The 17,205-nt window shown below is 47.5% G+C and overlaps 1 protein-coding gene across 3 annotated transcripts in view; it reads right to left on the bottom strand.

Annotated features, from left to right (window-relative positions):
* EML6 (EMAP like 6) overlaps window positions 1-17,205 on the bottom strand; it is a 3,038,586-nt gene that overhangs the window by 1,610,809 nt on the left and 1,410,572 nt on the right. For all 3 annotated transcript variants that reach the window (XM_069608236.1, XM_069608238.1, XM_069608237.1), the window contains exon 18: window positions 16,507-16,709. In XM_069608236.1, coding sequence (XP_069464337.1) covers window positions 16,507-16,709 — 203 coding nt within the window. The remainder of the gene's footprint in view (window positions 1-16,506; window positions 16,710-17,205) is intronic.

Here is a 17,205-nt window from a genome sequence, read left to right as displayed (position 1 = left end):
TCCGGCCAGATGAACTGCCGAGATCGAAACTTCCTGCTGGATGGCCCAGAACTCGAGCTGCATCGCCTCTCTGCACAGAGGAAGTGACCCTGCCCCCCCCTTTTTGTTGAGGTAGTGCATGGCCACTGTGTTGTCCGTCAGGATCAGGACATTCTTTCCGAGCACAGTCGGCAGAAAAGCCTTCAGGGCTAGCCTGACGGCCCTCAGCTCCAACAGATTGATATGGAGTCTGGACTCCGACGGAGACCAACGACCGCTGACTGTCAGCCCGTTGGCATGAGCTTCCCATCCCGTGAGGGATGCATCCGTCACGATCGTCACCTCCGGCCAGGGAAGCCAAAATGGAGCCCCCTTCATCAAGTTGCCTTCGACGGCCCACCACCACAGAAGGTCCCGGGCGACCGAGGACGGCACCTGAATCGAGTCCGACATCCTGCCGGAGGACTGCAACCATTGCGTCTTGAGTGCCCACTGCAAAGATCTCATCCGCAGGCGAGCCTCTGGCACCAGAAGAATGCAGGATGCCATGAGGCCGAGCAACCTCAAGAACTCGAACGCTGGGAGCGTCTGGGCATGCTGAAACTTGTGCACCATCTGCTGAATGTGAAGAGCCCTCACCTGGGGAGGAAAACACTGCCCCAGGGAAGTGTCGAGCACTGCTCCGATGTACTGGAGCCGCTGTGTTGGCGTCAAATGGGACTTCTTTAAATTGAGGGAGAAGCCCAGCCTGTGAAGGGAGCGACAGGTGATCGATAGATGATCCAGGACTTGCTCGGGAGAGCTCCCCCTGATCAACCAATCGTCCAGGTAGGGGCAGACGTGAATCCCCCCCTTGCCTGAGATGCGCTGCCACCACCAGCATGAGCTTGGTGAAAACCCTCGGGGCGGAGGTCAATCCGAACGGCAGGACCCGAAACTGAAAGTGCGAGTCGCCAACCGCGAACCTCAGGTACTTCTTGTGCTTGGGATGGATCGGCACATGGAAGTAAGCATCCTTGAGGTCGAGTGACACAAACCAGTCCTGAAGCTGAAGGGCCTGGAGGACTTGAGAGAGAGTAACCATCTTGAACTTGTCCTTCCTGAGGAGTTTGTTCAAACCGCGCAAGTCCATGATGGGTCTCAATCCCCCGTCTTTCTTCGAAACCAAAAAATAAGGGGAATACCATCCCTTGTTCCTCTCCGCTACAGGCACCAGTTCTATGGCGCCTTTCTCCAGCAGGGCTTGAATTTCCTGCGCAAGGAGCGAATCCGGACTCTGCAAAGAGAGGTTCCCCGGTGGATTGTCGCGAGGCCTGTGCCGAAAAGGAAGACAGTAGCCGTGGGTTATGATCTCCAGAACCCACACATCTGAAGTAATGGCTTGCCACTCTACAAGATGCTGCGCCAGCCTTCCCCCAACCGGCGAACCATGGGACATGGCCTCACGACTGAGTGGGAGCGGCTGCGGCGTTACCTGAGGGCAAAGAGGCAACTGCCCGAGCGGCCTTGGCACCACGGGTACCCTGTCGTCCACCTCTGGTACCCCTGCGTTGGCCTCTTTGACTGCCAGCTCCTCTCGCTTTACTGAAGGATGAGTAACAGCGAAAGGAACCACCCCTCCACTGCTGTCCCCTAGGACGAAAAGGCGGAGGTTGGCGAACCGCAGCGCCCAACGACTTCGCTGCAGCTTTTGAGGTCTGCAACCTCTCAAGGCTCTCGTCAGCCTTGCTGCCAAAAAGGTGTTCACCATCAAAGGGCATGTTGAGGAGCCGGGACTGCACATCAGGAGCAAACCCCGACTTCCGCAACCACGCAAACCTGCGTATCACGGTGCTCGCCGCCATGGACCCACTGACGCATTCAGCCAAGTCCAGACCCGACTGAACGGACTCACACATGGCATCCTTACCATCCTGGACCATAGCAAGGAAACCATCCCGTTCATCCCCTTCGGGAATATGTTCAGCCGCTAACGCAACACAGTTCCACAGAGTGTGCGTGAAACGTGACAAGGCACAAATGGAGTTGGCCGTCTGAAGCGCCATACCACCAGAAGAAAACACTTTCTTCGCCCAGCCATCAAAACGTTTGTCGTCCCCATCAGGAGGGATGGTAGGGTACGACGCCTGCTTTGCCGGGGCCGTGGCCGCCTGCACCACCAAACTTTCCGGAGTGGGGTGCCTGGTCAAGTAGCAGGGGTCGCTACTGGCTGGACGGTATTTACGCGACAAGGATCTGCCCACCGCCGGGAGACTCTCCGGAGCAGTCCAAGCCGCCGCCACCCTTCTCTGTAAAGCCATATGGAACGGCAGTACCGGGTCAGTTGGGGGACCAACATCAAGGATGTCCGTCAGATCATCCTGCACAAACTCCCCTGGGGGAGCAGACCATCCCAGATACTCAGACACCCTAGCCATAAGGCGCCGGTACGAGAAATCGGCATGGGAGCCAGGCTCAGGCCTACAAAATTCCACCTCCGGAGAGGTGTCCAGTCCACTGGCATCATGCAGTGACTGCCTCAAATCGTCAAACTGACTATGGCCCGAGACAATTTCATCTGGCACCTGACTAGGAACCAGGCCATCAGAATCCTCATCCGCCTCCGAAATATATTCCAGGTGGCGAAAAGGCACCCGAGAGTGCTTGCTCTTAACCAGAGCCTTCCTAGGGGGTACACCCGTGACACGGGGCACCTCCGACACGAAAGGCGTCGAGCCAATCGGCGCCGACGCCGAGAAAACCGGCAACGGTGCCGAGAGGATCGGCGTCGACATCGAGGAAATCGGCGTCGACGTCAGATGCAGCGCCTCCAGTATCGGCGGCGTCGACACAGCCCTCGAAGCCGAAGCTCCGAGCGTGTCCCTCGACGACCTGATCGTCGACGGCTTCGACGATGTCCTCGAAGCCGGAGCCTCGAGAAAGCCTGTCGACGCCCTCGACGCCTCAGGCGTCAATGTCTTCCTCGAAGACTTCACAGGAGCACACGGTCTCGAACGCGTCGAGGACCGGGACCTGGAACGGGTACGGCGAGAACGAGCCTCCTTGTCCGAACGGGACCGCTCCCGTGACTCGTGCCGACCACTCTTGTGAGCGGCATCTCTCGACCTCACACGGCCGACCCCACTCGGGGGCGCGGACGGCAGAGTACCCTGCGACTCAAGAATCGCCAACATTTTCTTCCCGAAGGAAGCCCATTCCTCCGGCGTCGCACGGCTGGTGGGTCAACCGACGTGCCGTGCAGAATCCTCGGAAGAGGACCTGGAAGGCGACCGGTGACGGCGCTTCCGAGAATGCCTCGAAGAGGCTGAGGAGTGGCGAGACCCACTCCTAGAAGAAGACCGACGAGACTTCCGACGATGACGCGGAGAGTCACCCCTCGAATCATCCGTCGAAAGCCCCGCCGACTTCGACTTCCGGGGCTTGGACACCCGACCTACCGACAACTTCTTCTTACGTTCGCGTAAGGCTTTGGACGTGAGCGACTGGCAGTCGATACAGTCATCCGTGTCGTGGGCCTCCCCGAGGCACCAGAGGCAGGCGTCGTGCGAGTCAGTCACCGACATCTTGGACCCACACTCCCCGCACTTCTTAAAGCCCCAACGCGGGGTTGAAGACGAAGTGGAAGACATCGCCGAAGGAAATTCACAAACGAACAGGTTCGAAGAACCAGAAAGAACAGAACTCCAAAGAGTCGAGGCTTAGAACCGAGAAACACGAAGCAACACGTTCGCGGAAAAAACGGAACTGAGGCTATGGGCGTCGTGCGTCCTACTTATCACATCGGATGACGTCGGACGTCGGAGGAGGTCCTCGACGACGGCGCATCGACGTCATCGACGCAGGACGCAGACGCCGAAAAAGTTTCCGAAGCAGCACAGCTGTGGTGATTACATGTCATAGATATGGAATACGTCGGAGGACCCAATCCCCTCGAAATTATTTTACAGTGTTCTCAGTCTCTCAGCAACAATCTTTGGTGGAGCTCCATATCTTGTGATGTGTCTGTGGAAATTATACTTAGAAAATAGCGCTCATTGATGCACCACTGTTCCAACATTCACTCATGGACAGAAAACCAACATTTTCACAAATGTGCACATGGACTTTTATCGGAGGAGTAGGAATGCAAGAAGAAGTGGTTGGTTCCATCTTCACCTACACACAAAGCTCTTGAGAAGATCGCGTTTGATAAAACTCTTAATTCTGTCACACAGGAGATTTGGAGGTGTTCCACAATATGTGCCTAAAGTACAGGCCCAAAAGGTTGCATTTTGGCATAGACGGTATGCAAACTCTGACATTACTAGCGGTATTAGCGCATAACAAGAACATAGGGAGAGAACAATTGAGAACTGCAGGAAAATTTGGGATGAAAAATGGGTGGTCAAGCCAATATACCAGGAAATGGAATTCAATTTTGTGAAAGATCTTACTTTGACTGTGTTGGACATGTGTTGGACATGCATACTCATGGAATCAATCATGGAATCAATCCTGATTTTGTTCCTAGGACACATACATTGCCACAAAACATTGCAAACGTGCCCTGTCCACCAAAAGCAGACCTTGTTGAACAGTTGACTTCCCGGTATAAATGATTAGAAGCAGGGTGTATGTTCCACAATGTTTGTACATTGTACATGAACAATGGAATGCTATTAAACTCGATTTTGAAAGCCATCAAAAGAATTAAGAAGTTTTGAATTATGCCCATTTAATCCGGTTTATGAATCATTAATTTATATCTCATACAATAACATGCATGTCTGTGGTTGATTGGTGTCTGTAAAGCTCAACATAGGTGGCCATAGCGTCCAATTTGTCTTTTCAAATGTTTCAACTTTTTTTGGCAAGAAGTGCCTGTTGTAGGATGCCATCCAGTGCAACTCTGTTTTCCCCCTTCCCGCTTTCGGCCAGCTCCTGTGGGTCCTTCACTGATCATGGCGCAGGAGGGTCAGATGGATATCAGCATGAAAACTACTGCAGAACCTTAGCATGCACGTGTCCAAATAGACAGAATAAATACGCGTCTCACTAGGGAATGAGACCAGGAGAGTAATTTCAAGGGAACCAAATTTTATATAAGCAAATAAATGAAGCAAAGGACTCTGCTGCTTGAGAGTGCTCTGCCGAACATTACAAGAACAGTATATTATAAGTTCTCGAAACGTCACTGCTGATGTTTCCCTATAGGTGCATAGTGTTACATCAGGATTGGAGGAAGACATGGATACAGTATATAAATATAGCGACTGGCTTCACAGGATTGGCTGGTGTCTTGGAGATACGGCGGGCCGCACGTCAGTCAGCTGGGCTCTTCTCGGCGGGGTGAAGGTTGGGCAAAGTTCCACGAAGATGAAGTACAGCTATCTGACTAAGCTAAATAACAAACCTGGCATGCAAGAACTAATGACTGTAAGCAAAACACTGCATGAAAGGAGGCTGTTGCTGTGAAATAGGTGCATTCTGACCTATATTTGTATGGGGGCATGTGTTAGGGGTTGCTCCTTTGGATGCCTTATCAAAAGAGAAGATCTTTGATTTGCGGCCTTTGGAGTCTTACCATTTCAAACACATTGGGGATTGGTGTTACTGTTACGAAAATATATGACCACTCTATATTAGGTGTATGGTAGGTAAATTGGAGGTGGTGCACAGGTAGGGTTTGGTGACCAGATATGTTCAAATGGAATAGGGGGCATGGGTTCAGGGGATAGCGGTCTGGCAGGTAGGGGGTGAAGAGGGCATGAGTCGGTCAGCAGAGATGGATGGGGCAGTAAGGTTGGAGCAGGCCTTGGCTCACATTCTTGGATGGGCACATTTTGTCAGGGCTCGATACTCGCAAAAATGAATAGCTCATTTCCATGAGAACAGGGGACACGCTGAGCTGACAGAGGTGTCGGGGGCTTGCTGTGCGCAGCACTGGAAGAGGGAGAGTGAACATTTCTTGAAGAGTGAACATTTCACCAGAGAGGAAGGACACAAAATAGAGTTCAAAGTATACACATTAGCACAACGTTAATACACTTATATGAAACATGGGTGATGCAAATCTGTACAGGAGGGGTGGATATGTCTCCCCCATCAGCTTATATGTCATTTTCACAGTATGATCATGGTGCAGGGGGAGCAGGATATACCGCCTCTCCTAAAACATTTCTTAGTGCACGGGAAGTTCGGTGGCAATGGCAGGGCACTTGGATTTATGACTTGTCAGTGTCTCACATTATCCGGAGAGCACATTCCTCCGCGAAAACAGGGCGCACGCATATGTGACAATGGGGAGGAACCTAACTGGAACTGTTGTCATAAAATAACTAAATCACTATCAATATAGAAGAGTAAAAAAGTATTCACGATAGCGCGACATTGGGGGATGCCAGCAAACAATTTGTATTTCGATTATATTTGAAATGAAACGTTGGTCGGCCGGACTAATCGCTCCCATGGAATGAAGGTTACTGCATTGGATGCTGGTTGTGGGGAGTTCACACCGACGCGCCTTGTACAGTAGGTTTATGATTTGTGGCTTTTTTCACCAAAACGAAACTTAGCATAGGCACTCCAAATAAGGTTCAATTGTAGTTCATCCTTGGAAGAAAGGGAGGATCGCTATAAATTGAAGGACGGGAGGTGTGCAATACCTGCAAAAATGATAAGGTGCTCCATTTTAAAACTGGACAAAGGAACATGTAATTTCATTTTATGAAAACCGTTGATCTGAGCGGACACTCTGCGTTACGCCAAGAGAATGGAAATATAATGTATGTTTTACTGAAGACGAGTTTAGAGACTAAGGAGTCAAGGTTTCATTATCTGACCGGTATTGCTTGCTTACATTGTAATGGGTTGTTGGTTGGGTCATTTTGTGAAGACACGCAAACACAACCAGTATGTATTTGTCTTTGCCCCGGGCACATGGGAAGTCCAGCACCGAAAATGCTATGGCAATTCCCTTCTGAACTAGAGTACCTACAGCAACCCCATACATGTGTTTCAGTCTTATTGTGCCTCATCAGTGAGGTGGAGCTGTGCCTCTCTGAGCACAGTTAGCATGGAGTCCACGTCTGGGTTCCTCCAGGTTCCACCAAAACCCCAAGTTCGTTGCTAATATTCCATTGTAATGCAGTCTATGTGTAGGTCGAATTCTTCCATCAGCTTCTGCATCCCATTGCAAGCTAAACATACTCCACAGCACTAACCTTGCAAGCACATCGTAGACTCCAACTTTCCACAATGTTTTCTCTGCGTTGCCATTGTTTCTGGTTTGTGTTCATTATTAGGTTTCACCCGGTGCAGAATTAAAGGGCAAATGGATACATTTGAATAAAGAACGGCTACTGAAATATATTTTTGTTATGTTTTCTACACAGCTACATCATTCCTTTCTGTGAATGTCATTTCCAAATACCGAGTGATGGTTTCTTTAACAGGCAGTGGCAGATACACCTAAATGGATTGTTCTTCATTACGGTGATGTGGGACGATCGTCTGGGACCGATATGCCCTTTGGCGGTACCAGCAACGAGGAGCAACCTGTCATCTTTTACAGTGGTCTAGCAAGAATCTGATGCCGAAGCCTTGCGATTCGAGTTGCGTTGAATGCGCTTTTTCTACCGATAGGAACACTGTGTGCCTAATGATAAAGATTTGATAACCGAACAGAACGAAATAAAACATCTGGTTGATACTCGAAATTGGCGGATGTTCTAGGAGCGTTTACTGTGAAATAAAAGCACATTATAAATTGCAGAGTATTGATGTTTCCTTTAAAAATAGTGTTTTCTATTCTGATTTGCGACGCGCTGTGCTGTGAGGATGTGTGTGTTGATATTCCGGGTTCTGTGTCAACTGACGTTTATACGTAGGTGACGACTGGGTGTGTTTGGCTACGCTGCCCACTAACGTCATGAAAATAGGTGGAGAATATCGCTAGGAATACTGATGTCACATTCAGGGGAGGGGGATATGATTTAGTGTCGCGAAGGCAGTGCAACTTAGGGCGATGCGGCAACGGATAAGATTAGCACAAGATGGCAGCGCCACGATGCTTGATTTGGCATGTGTAAAAGTGAGGAAAACGAAGATAAGGTGCATAGGAAATGTTTTTACGATCGATCAAAGTTTGCATAAAACCACATGCCCGAACGCTCGGGACAATAACTTTGAGTGTACTATTCCCTTAAGTGCTGTTTGGAAAAACATTAAAAACAAAAAATATACAGATGCCCAAATTCTGACCTGCTCACACAATGATTAAGTGAGTGGGGACCAAAGGAATTACTTAAGCCTGGTATAACAGTATTGCCAATCTATCTCCAACTCCCGAAAATCAAAATGGGAACAGAATCTCGACTGTACCGTTACTGAAACACAAGTGGAAAGGATTCTTGATAGTCAAAAGGAAGGTCTGCGAGAGGGCGACCTTAGGTTCTGTTAAAATTCTACATCTGACATTGGACTTCAAACTGTCTGTAAAGAGTTGGAAATATTGGAAAAGACAAATTCTGGTGAGGTAGTATGGTCCTTGAAACACTTTACTGAATACCAGAAAAAGACTTTACCTGAATTAAGTAATGATCTAGGGAGAACATTGCCTAGGACGACACATGTAGTCATATTGCATAAGAATACCTTTTGAAACAGTGGTGCAGACCAACAGTCATCTTTTCATCCCCAGAAGACACAGAAATAAATCCACACTAACCCTCAACATTGCAAACAACACAGGTAGCTGTTAGGGAGAATTCTCTCTTTAGGCTGAATTTCCTAACCTAGTGAGTCCCCCAGCAGCTTTGCTGGATTTCTGGAGTTTGTTTTTTTCTCCTGCCAAGAGTGAGACTCTTTCTCCCACTCTTGGACATGATTTATGGTGTTCCTTTGACTGTTAATGCGTTTTATGGGCTATGGGGTCCTTTACTCCATAGGGTCTCATGTGTTTTTACCATGTGTGTTACACAGCACCCTCCGTGCAGTAACACAGGGGTGTCATAGTGATACCCCACCATAGACTCCATACCCTGGGACTGACTACTGTCTCCCAGGGCATGTAAAGTCACCATTGGCTTTACTAGTCCCAAAATATGAACAGAAACCAGTACAAACCATCATATTGTGGACGTACTGGTCAGGGCAATTCGATTGCCCCGGGGTCTGTTAGTCGAGGGGACACGTCTCCATCCCCCCTGATCGAGTTTTGGCTGGTGGCAGTGGAAACTATTTTTTATATTTCGACCGCGAATATATCCCTATGGGATTTTCCCATTGTTGAGGCTACCAACTTTAATTATTTAATTCTCATAGCCTCGAACATACCGCCGGTTTATTTATTTAATATTAATTCGCCGGTTGGTATTTTTTGCCAGGACTCGATTCTAAAATGGCGTTTGTGTTCTCTTCTGTGACTCCAACCCAGGTCGAGCCCTTTGTTCCACTTTTTGGCGGGCTTCTCCACAGAAGCCTCCAAAAATGGTGCCACTCTGTCTGGGTACCACAGGGGGTGTGGGAGGGGGTTTGGGCACCCTGGACTGAGTTACCTTGGTAACTAAAGTCACACTCTTGTGTGATTGGCCCAAGTGGTGAGCCGGCCGGCTCACCACTTAGCATGTTTGATTGACAGCTAGGCTGAGCGAATGGGGGTGTGCTGCATAAAAGCAGGGCTTTGGGGACTGGAACTTCAGAAGTCGCCACAGGACCTGAGAATCCGACGAGGGAGAAGCTGAGCCGACCTACCACGACGACACCACCGGTGGAGCCCTGCGGAACAGACTCACCACTTCCCGACGACAGAGAAGATCTCCCTGCTGGAGAGGCTTCTTCCCCCGACTGGTGGGCACAACCAGTTTACCTTCTTCTCTTCGCATCCCAGGCTGTCTCGTGGTCGAATTGCTCGTGCCAAGCACCCCGGCAACCGGATAGCCACTTACCACTGGACCGCGAATAAAAGGACCGCTCCTTTTACCTGAGAACTCCGCGGCTGGTTTCTTCCCTGGCAGTGCAACGGACTCCTGTCTTCCTCCCCGACGAAGCACCGACTTGCATCCGCTGCCAGGAACAACTGACCCCGTTGGGAGAGTATTCTCACCACTTTAAGGTACCGTGTCCGCCAGGCCTCCCTTTCTAAAGACTGCTACAAGGTAATAATAACCCCTTAACCTTCTGGACTGGGCTGGCCGCCTTGACCCTCTAACTGGTCCCTTTCTTGTGGTCCAACTTTTTTTGAACCTTTGCAAGACTCTTGTGCACTTCAACCGTGTGACCTTGGACACATTTCGTTCTGATCCTCTTAAAGTGGATCCGGCCTACAGAACTTTAACTTCACGGTTTTACTTGCCTTCCTCTCTTGCCTTGATCTTAAGAAAATGTTGGGATCTGTTTCATATCATTCTCTGCTTTTCTCTCCCTTTTTAAACGAATTATTAGAGTACCATCTGCGTTAAGCGCTCACCGCTGTCTGAAAATAAGTGGGGCTTTACTTAAGACTTGTCTAAAATTCTTCTAAGGGAGTGTATATCTTTTAGTGACCGTGTTTTTGAATTGCTTACTATTAGTGCCTGTGTGTTTTTCTAGATGTGATTTTAAATAAATAATTATCTCTCTTTTACACCAAGCTCTGGTCAGTGTTTACTTGTTCTATGTTCTTTTGACCTATTGTGAATACTCTGTATACTGCCTAACTCTTCTTGAGGGAAGTCTGACTGCTCAGCCACAGCTATCAAGTGAATCTGTGTGGTACAGACTGCTACCAAGTGGGTTTACTGCCAAACACCTGTAGTCTTAAATCTTTTGCAGTGGTCCCAGAGGGAACTGCACAGGTTTCTGCCTAACAGTAGCCCCCCACACATGTTTAATTTATCATTTTCAAGATGCAGAACATGTAAATCATATCATGAGTGAGCAGAGAATTCCGATACAAATCCTAGCCTCAAGCGTGAGTGAGCATGAGTGAGCATGTCACTCATGCTCAGCGTGAGTGAGCATGTCACTTTTCAATTTTTGTTTTTGTGCTGGACGCTTTGGTCTTTAACACACCTCTAATTAAATAGAAATGCATAAACTCTGCCTCCCTTTCCAATCATTTATCTGAATGCGTTTGTCATACTTCATTCCCTTATTCTTAAATACGCCTGTCTGAAAAATGATGTCACTTTGGTTATTGTCAAGGGAATTGTGACTCAATTATATATGATAAAACGTTATTTATATTATTTACAAAAATGGGAACTCCTAGGTATCGCGTCTTTCTGGTTTCTCCTACTATCCAAGAGTAACTCAAGACCTATGCTGGTCTCGTTCAATGCTACACTCATAGTATGCCAACTTCTGCCTTGGTCTCTTTGGATTTAGCATTCTATTGCATAGGACCACCTCTGAATCGCTTTTCATTTCAAGTTCTCAGTCCTTGTGATTAACATCTGGTAATCACCTTACTTATCCTCTGCTGTCAGCAGGTTTTTCCAAATAATCTTTACATGACTGCGTCATAAATACTCAACAACAATGTTGCCTGCTATTTGACAAGACTTCTGTTCTCGGCATATGTTGCACAAGCTTGGCCTGCATTGTCAAAATGACTCTTGCTGTATAATCAGTTTTCCTACAAAAACATTGGGTCTCTGGCTCTTGAGAACATTTTACTTTTCCAACATGTTTACCTATCACACTTTTGCTCTTGAATCGTCTCAAGATGAATTTTTGACAACAAGGATTTTGTACATGAGTCAATATTGAGTGTAGCCTCTGGTCTCTGATAAGATGTTAATTACAACCGCAACGGTTCAATGGATTGGAGTTTCACATTAGACTTCTGTTCCCAGCATGCATCATGCTTGATTATGACGTTGAGTTCTTGATATTTGATGCAAATTTGCTTAATAATGACTAATGCTATTTGAGAAGATTTTCTTTCCCAGCATGCATTTGCATGATTTTATTTCTCCTAACATACTTATGGCACATCCTCACTCCACTGCTCTCAGCCCCTCCACACACTGCTGCTCTGATCCCTCTTCACTCAGCTGCTCTAACCCCCTCCTCACTCCACTGCTCTTGCCCCTCCTCAATCCCCTTCGCATAACCATTCCACACTCCGTAACTCTTAGCCACTCCTCCCTCCGCTGATCACCACTGAATTATAATGCCCATATTTATGTCATTGTTCAAGTCAGTTTAATCTAGAATAGAGGGCTATTACTGCAAGACTGTTTGTCCCAACATTCATCAGCTTTCACCCATATATTCTTTATTATATTTGGCATGGGAATTAAACGTCAGTACCTTGGTTTAAAGAAGTGTTGAAGTGACTTAATATACTTTTTCATAATATCTACTGCTGGTTGTAGTACATGTCCCAGCATTCACTTTTCTTTCTCAATTATGGCTATACTCATTGTCTACTTTGTTGGGGTTTAATTCCTTCTCCGACTGCCGATCTAAGCTCCTGTTTGCTTCCTCTGTGGGTTCTTCACCAATTTGGTCACTTCGACCCATCTGCTTTCTGACTTAAGTCATCCTGACGCCTCACACCAATCTCCTTTTTTTTCAGCAAAAAACCTGCCTGATGATCTCAGTGGCGATTCTCTGTCTCTTATTTACTTTCACATACGCTATCTGTATTCATGTTCCTCTGGTTTTCACAATTCGGTTGCTTTTTCCTGATTTTTGTCCACACAGTTGCGGGGCATTCATGGGCTATGCTCCCATATACAGTCTAGACAACAAACGCCTGCCTTATCTGCAGAAGATTCTCGCAGCATCAGTTGACTGCACCTCCGGCTCGACAGATCAGTCTTTCAAATACTTTGTTTGGATGGCTTTCCTCTTACTCCAAGTCAATGGATTTCTGTCTCAGGATGCTGAAAAGCTTTTTCCCGGTACCTACTCTCCTAAAGATCGCCTCCAACACCACTACCACTCTCCATCTGGTGATTTTGAAGGGCCTATAAAGTTTGTTTACTTGGTCACATGTTGCTAAACATGGAAGACAGACTTAGTTTGTACTCGACACAGTTTCTCAGAAAGGACAGTCACACCACAATATTCCAGAGCATATTTGTTGCTTGGTAGTTAGACCATTGTTCAGTTGCTTTCGTCCACAACTGAGACATAAAACTGTCAAAGACCTTGAACTCGTTAAAGTCTATGCATCTGGGAAGAAAGCATATACATGCGCCCAAAATGAAGTATGCCATAATAACCCTGTTGCAGAACTTCAGTAACCGTTACATATCAGCAAAGCGTGCCTATCAGCCTTGAGCACTCATTATGAGCTCATTACAAATATTAAACAATAGAGGTATGTGGGTGCAACTGATCATAACACCGATGAACGCTGTGGTGATATTGCCCCGTCCTACCCAAACAGCTATGATGGTATACCATCTTATGAACTTTTGACCTTGAAATCCTTACTATACCTTAGAATGTGGCTCCATAATTTCCACAGCAATTACTGTGGTCTGCCCAGTGTGGTACGGGTCTAACATTTTTATTTTACAGGATGATGTCTGGAGATTAACTCACTATTTAAACATATTTCGTAATTTTCTGTTACCGATTTTCTAGCAAGCAATTTATAAAGCGTCTGTACACAAGTGTTTCTAGGCGCGACAAGACAAGGAGGGGGGAAACAAAGGGAGGACAAAACAATGGTCTTACTAGGCCTTGAGTAATTCAGATCGCGGAAGCGCCAGAAGGGGGAGGGGAGAAGTGCAATAAAAGGGGGATGGAGAAGTGCAAAAGGGAAGGGGGAATGGAGAAGTGCAAAAGGGAAGGGGGAAATGGAGAAGTGCAAGTAACAGAGTTCAGCCAGCAGGTGGCTAAGTGCCGGTAATCAGAGGGTGAAGCCAGTGGGAGACTCATAAGTGCAGAGAGAGGGGACTGTAGGGTTACAGATACAGACCACAAGTGCTGGTGGGAGGGAGGGGCAATAGGCAGTGCAAGGTGCAACTGGACAGGCAGGGACCTGGGCACACATTCAGAGGCGGGCCAGGTGACCAGTGCGTGGAACAGACAGATCATCAGCAGGGGAGAGGAAGAGAGAAAGTGGAAGCGAAGAGGAAGGTCTTGAGTTGCTTTCGGAACCAAAGATGGCTCTCCTCAAGTTTAAGAGGAGCATGGAGGTTGTTCCAGAGGGAGGCCCCAGCCAAAGAGAGATCTGCCCCCAACTCTCTGCTTGGAAAAGTGGTTGACCCTCAGAGAGTCGGAGGTGGATGAGTGGAGAGCTTGAGAAGGGAGATACTTAGGAAGAGAGAGTTGGAGGCACTGCAGACCCAGGCCCCAGAAAGCCTTGTGGACAATGCAGAGGGTCTTGAACTTGATCCTTGCTGGCACTGGGAGTCAATGAAGAGATTTCAGAGCTAAGGAGATACGATCCCTGGGCTTCAGGCCAAGGACAAGTCTCACAGTCCTGTACTGGATAAGGTGTAGAGGGCAGAGAGTAGAGGCAGGAAGATTTAGAAAGAGGCTGTTGCAGTAGTCCAGCCTTGAGAGTACCAGAGCTCTGTAAATAGTGAGCTTCTGGGGCAAAGTGAGGAAGGGAAGAATACCTCCGAGGAGGTGCAGCTGATAGTTTGACTTCTTAGAGATGTCAGAAATGTGAGGAGAGAAGGCGAGGGTGGAGTCGAAGATGACCCCATGGTTCTTAGCCTCACAGGTAGGGGAAGGAGGAGGACCCAGAGAAGGCAGCCATAGAGAGAGAGGAAAGGAGGGAGCTGGTGTTCCGATGAGGAGGCTCTCCGTCTTACTGGCATTACGGCAGATATCATTAGCGGCAGACCACTCCTGAATTGCAGACAGTGAGGTGTGAGAGAAGGAGTAGAGACAGCCAAGGGGAGCCTGAAAGAGCTGGGTGTCATCTGCATAACACTGAAAGTTGGAGCAGAGAGCAGCGATGCGGTGGGCGAGAGGAGCCAGGTATTGGTTGAACAGCCAGGTTCGATCCCTGGGGAAGACCTCAGTGAGAGAGAGGAAGGACCCCAGTTGTACCTGAGAGGGTCGGTCAGTGAGAAAGGAGGTCAGCCAGGCCAGGGCTTGATCAGTGATACTCAGGTTATTACAGAGGTGCTTGAGCAGGATGGCATGGCTGACCATGTCGAACGCAGAAGAAAGATCAAGGAGAATGAGGACAGAAGGAAGGTTAGGGTGAAGGTTGGAGAGCAGGTCTTCACAGATGTTCAGTAGAGCAGGTTCCATGCTTCTGGCCGCTCTGAATCCAAACTGATGGTCATGGAGTCAACTAACAGATTCAGTGTGAAGGTTAAGCTGGGAGATGGCCAGCTTTTCCAAGAGTTTGCCAAGGAAAGGAGTGATAGAGATTGGTCGTTAGTTAGCCAGAGAGGAAGGATCGGCAGAGGGCTTCTTAAGGAGGGGGTGCACAAGGGAGTGCTTCAGGGGGGAGGTTCCAGCGGGAAAAGAGTGATTGCAGAAATCGGCCAGGGCTGGAGCAAGTGTGTCGATGTGGTCCATGATGGTTTTGGAAGAACAGGGAAGAACCTGTTTTGACAAGACCTTCCTAGATCAGACTTGTCTAGAAACATTGTCTGGGGTGACCAAGGGAAAGGAAGAGAAGGTGGGAGGAGAGGAGGCCTCAAGCAGGCCTGGTGTAGTGGAGGAGGAGGATTTGAAATGTTCAGTAAGCCGATCTAGTTTGGTGCCTTTGCATTGCTTGCCGTCTTAAAACTACAAATATGACGCCAGGTGATGTTATCATTTAGGGACTAGATGACTTTCTACAAATGATTCTCATCATGCAGCTCACGCATTTGGAGGAATAATAAATGCAAGCAAATAAATGCTTGCCCGTGCCCTGAAGACTCTATTGCACATTTGGTGTAACAGGACCATTCAGCACCTTCTCCTTCTACACACAGTAGTTAACACAGGTTTGCATGTTGAGAATTAAAAATGTACCACACTCCTTGTTGTTCTTTTGATTGAAACGGGTGCACTTGATGTAACTTAAGTTTCCTTGTGTGCAAGATGTCCCTTCCATTATCATAATCATATTTATGTTTGCCATCTTTTCCAGAGACGTAGTGGCACACAATATCAGGGTTGCCTCAGCGATGTGGCTCCCTTGTTTCTCTATTGTACATCTAGGGTAGGGAAAATGGTGTGCACCAACACAGTTTGCACATGAGCAAATGCATTAGCACCAGCACAAATACAGTTGAGATGTATTTGCATTGGTGTTAATACCATTTGCAGCACATGTGCAATGTACTATAATCCCGCCACTAGTGTTGCTGTTTGGTCGCACACCTTTGTTGCTAAACAAATCTTATGTTCCTTGTAAACAAACTGGTTGCCAATAGAGACACTGACACCTTGCTCAGTGGGGCACATTATGTGGAATGAGAGAAGAAATTAACACATTCTTGGTTAAGAAATAGAAATGTGTTGTTCCAAAATACAGAATTAACGGTGCTGTTAAAATAACATTTATTCATTTATTATATATATACTTTCCAATTTAAATAGAACATTTCAATATATTGTGCTTTTGCCAATGATGCTGAAGAAAAGTACCTTGTCCAATGCATGCATAGCAAATACAGGCCCATCATGTGCTTTGACTGTTTTAATTAGGTTGACATCTTTCCAAATGTAAACGTCTCCCGTAGCTGCTCCAGAGAAAACTAGATCCTCTGCTCGTCCATAAGACACACACATCATGGTTTCCAGCTTTCCAATATTCCCAAAAGTCCCACGTTTGGCTGTAAATCCGCCACCTAAATTGGGAAAAAGATAATTGTGAGTAGTGGAGAAACAATAGTCTAATAAGGGCTACCTGATGAATCCTAGAACGTAATTTTGAATTTATCTATAAAAAGTTGAGTATTGGGCAAGAACACTCGCACCTTCCACAAACTGGTGTCCGTCCAGGCTGACCTGCGGAATCTGCCCATCTAGCTGCTTCTGATGACATCAGACGGGCCACATATGAGGGAGGTGTAATTGAATTGGTCATGCTGGATAAATGCATAGCATTTGACACCATTGACCATCAACAAACTGTTCCAAGGGTGATGGTGGGACAGTGCTTACCTGGATTACCTCATGTCTATCTGGCTGATCCCAATCAATTTCTCTCTCGCATTCTTGCCTCCTCATTCCATCTGCTTACTTGCAGAAGTCCTCAATGCTCATTCTTCTCCCTTTTCCTGTTCGTTTCCTTTGTTAAACCAATCGCAGTTCTAATTTCGTCTTTTGACATTGACTTTTACA

This window comes from Ambystoma mexicanum, chromosome 4q (genome assembly GCF_040938575.1).
Source record: "Ambystoma mexicanum isolate Mex_15411 chromosome 4q, UKY_AmexF1_1, whole genome shotgun sequence".
NCBI classification, from domain to species: Eukaryota; Metazoa; Chordata; class Amphibia; order Caudata; family Ambystomatidae; genus Ambystoma; species Ambystoma mexicanum.
The sequence above is the reverse complement of the archived record's forward strand: the minus strand, read 5'-3'. Positions and strand labels throughout refer to the sequence as shown.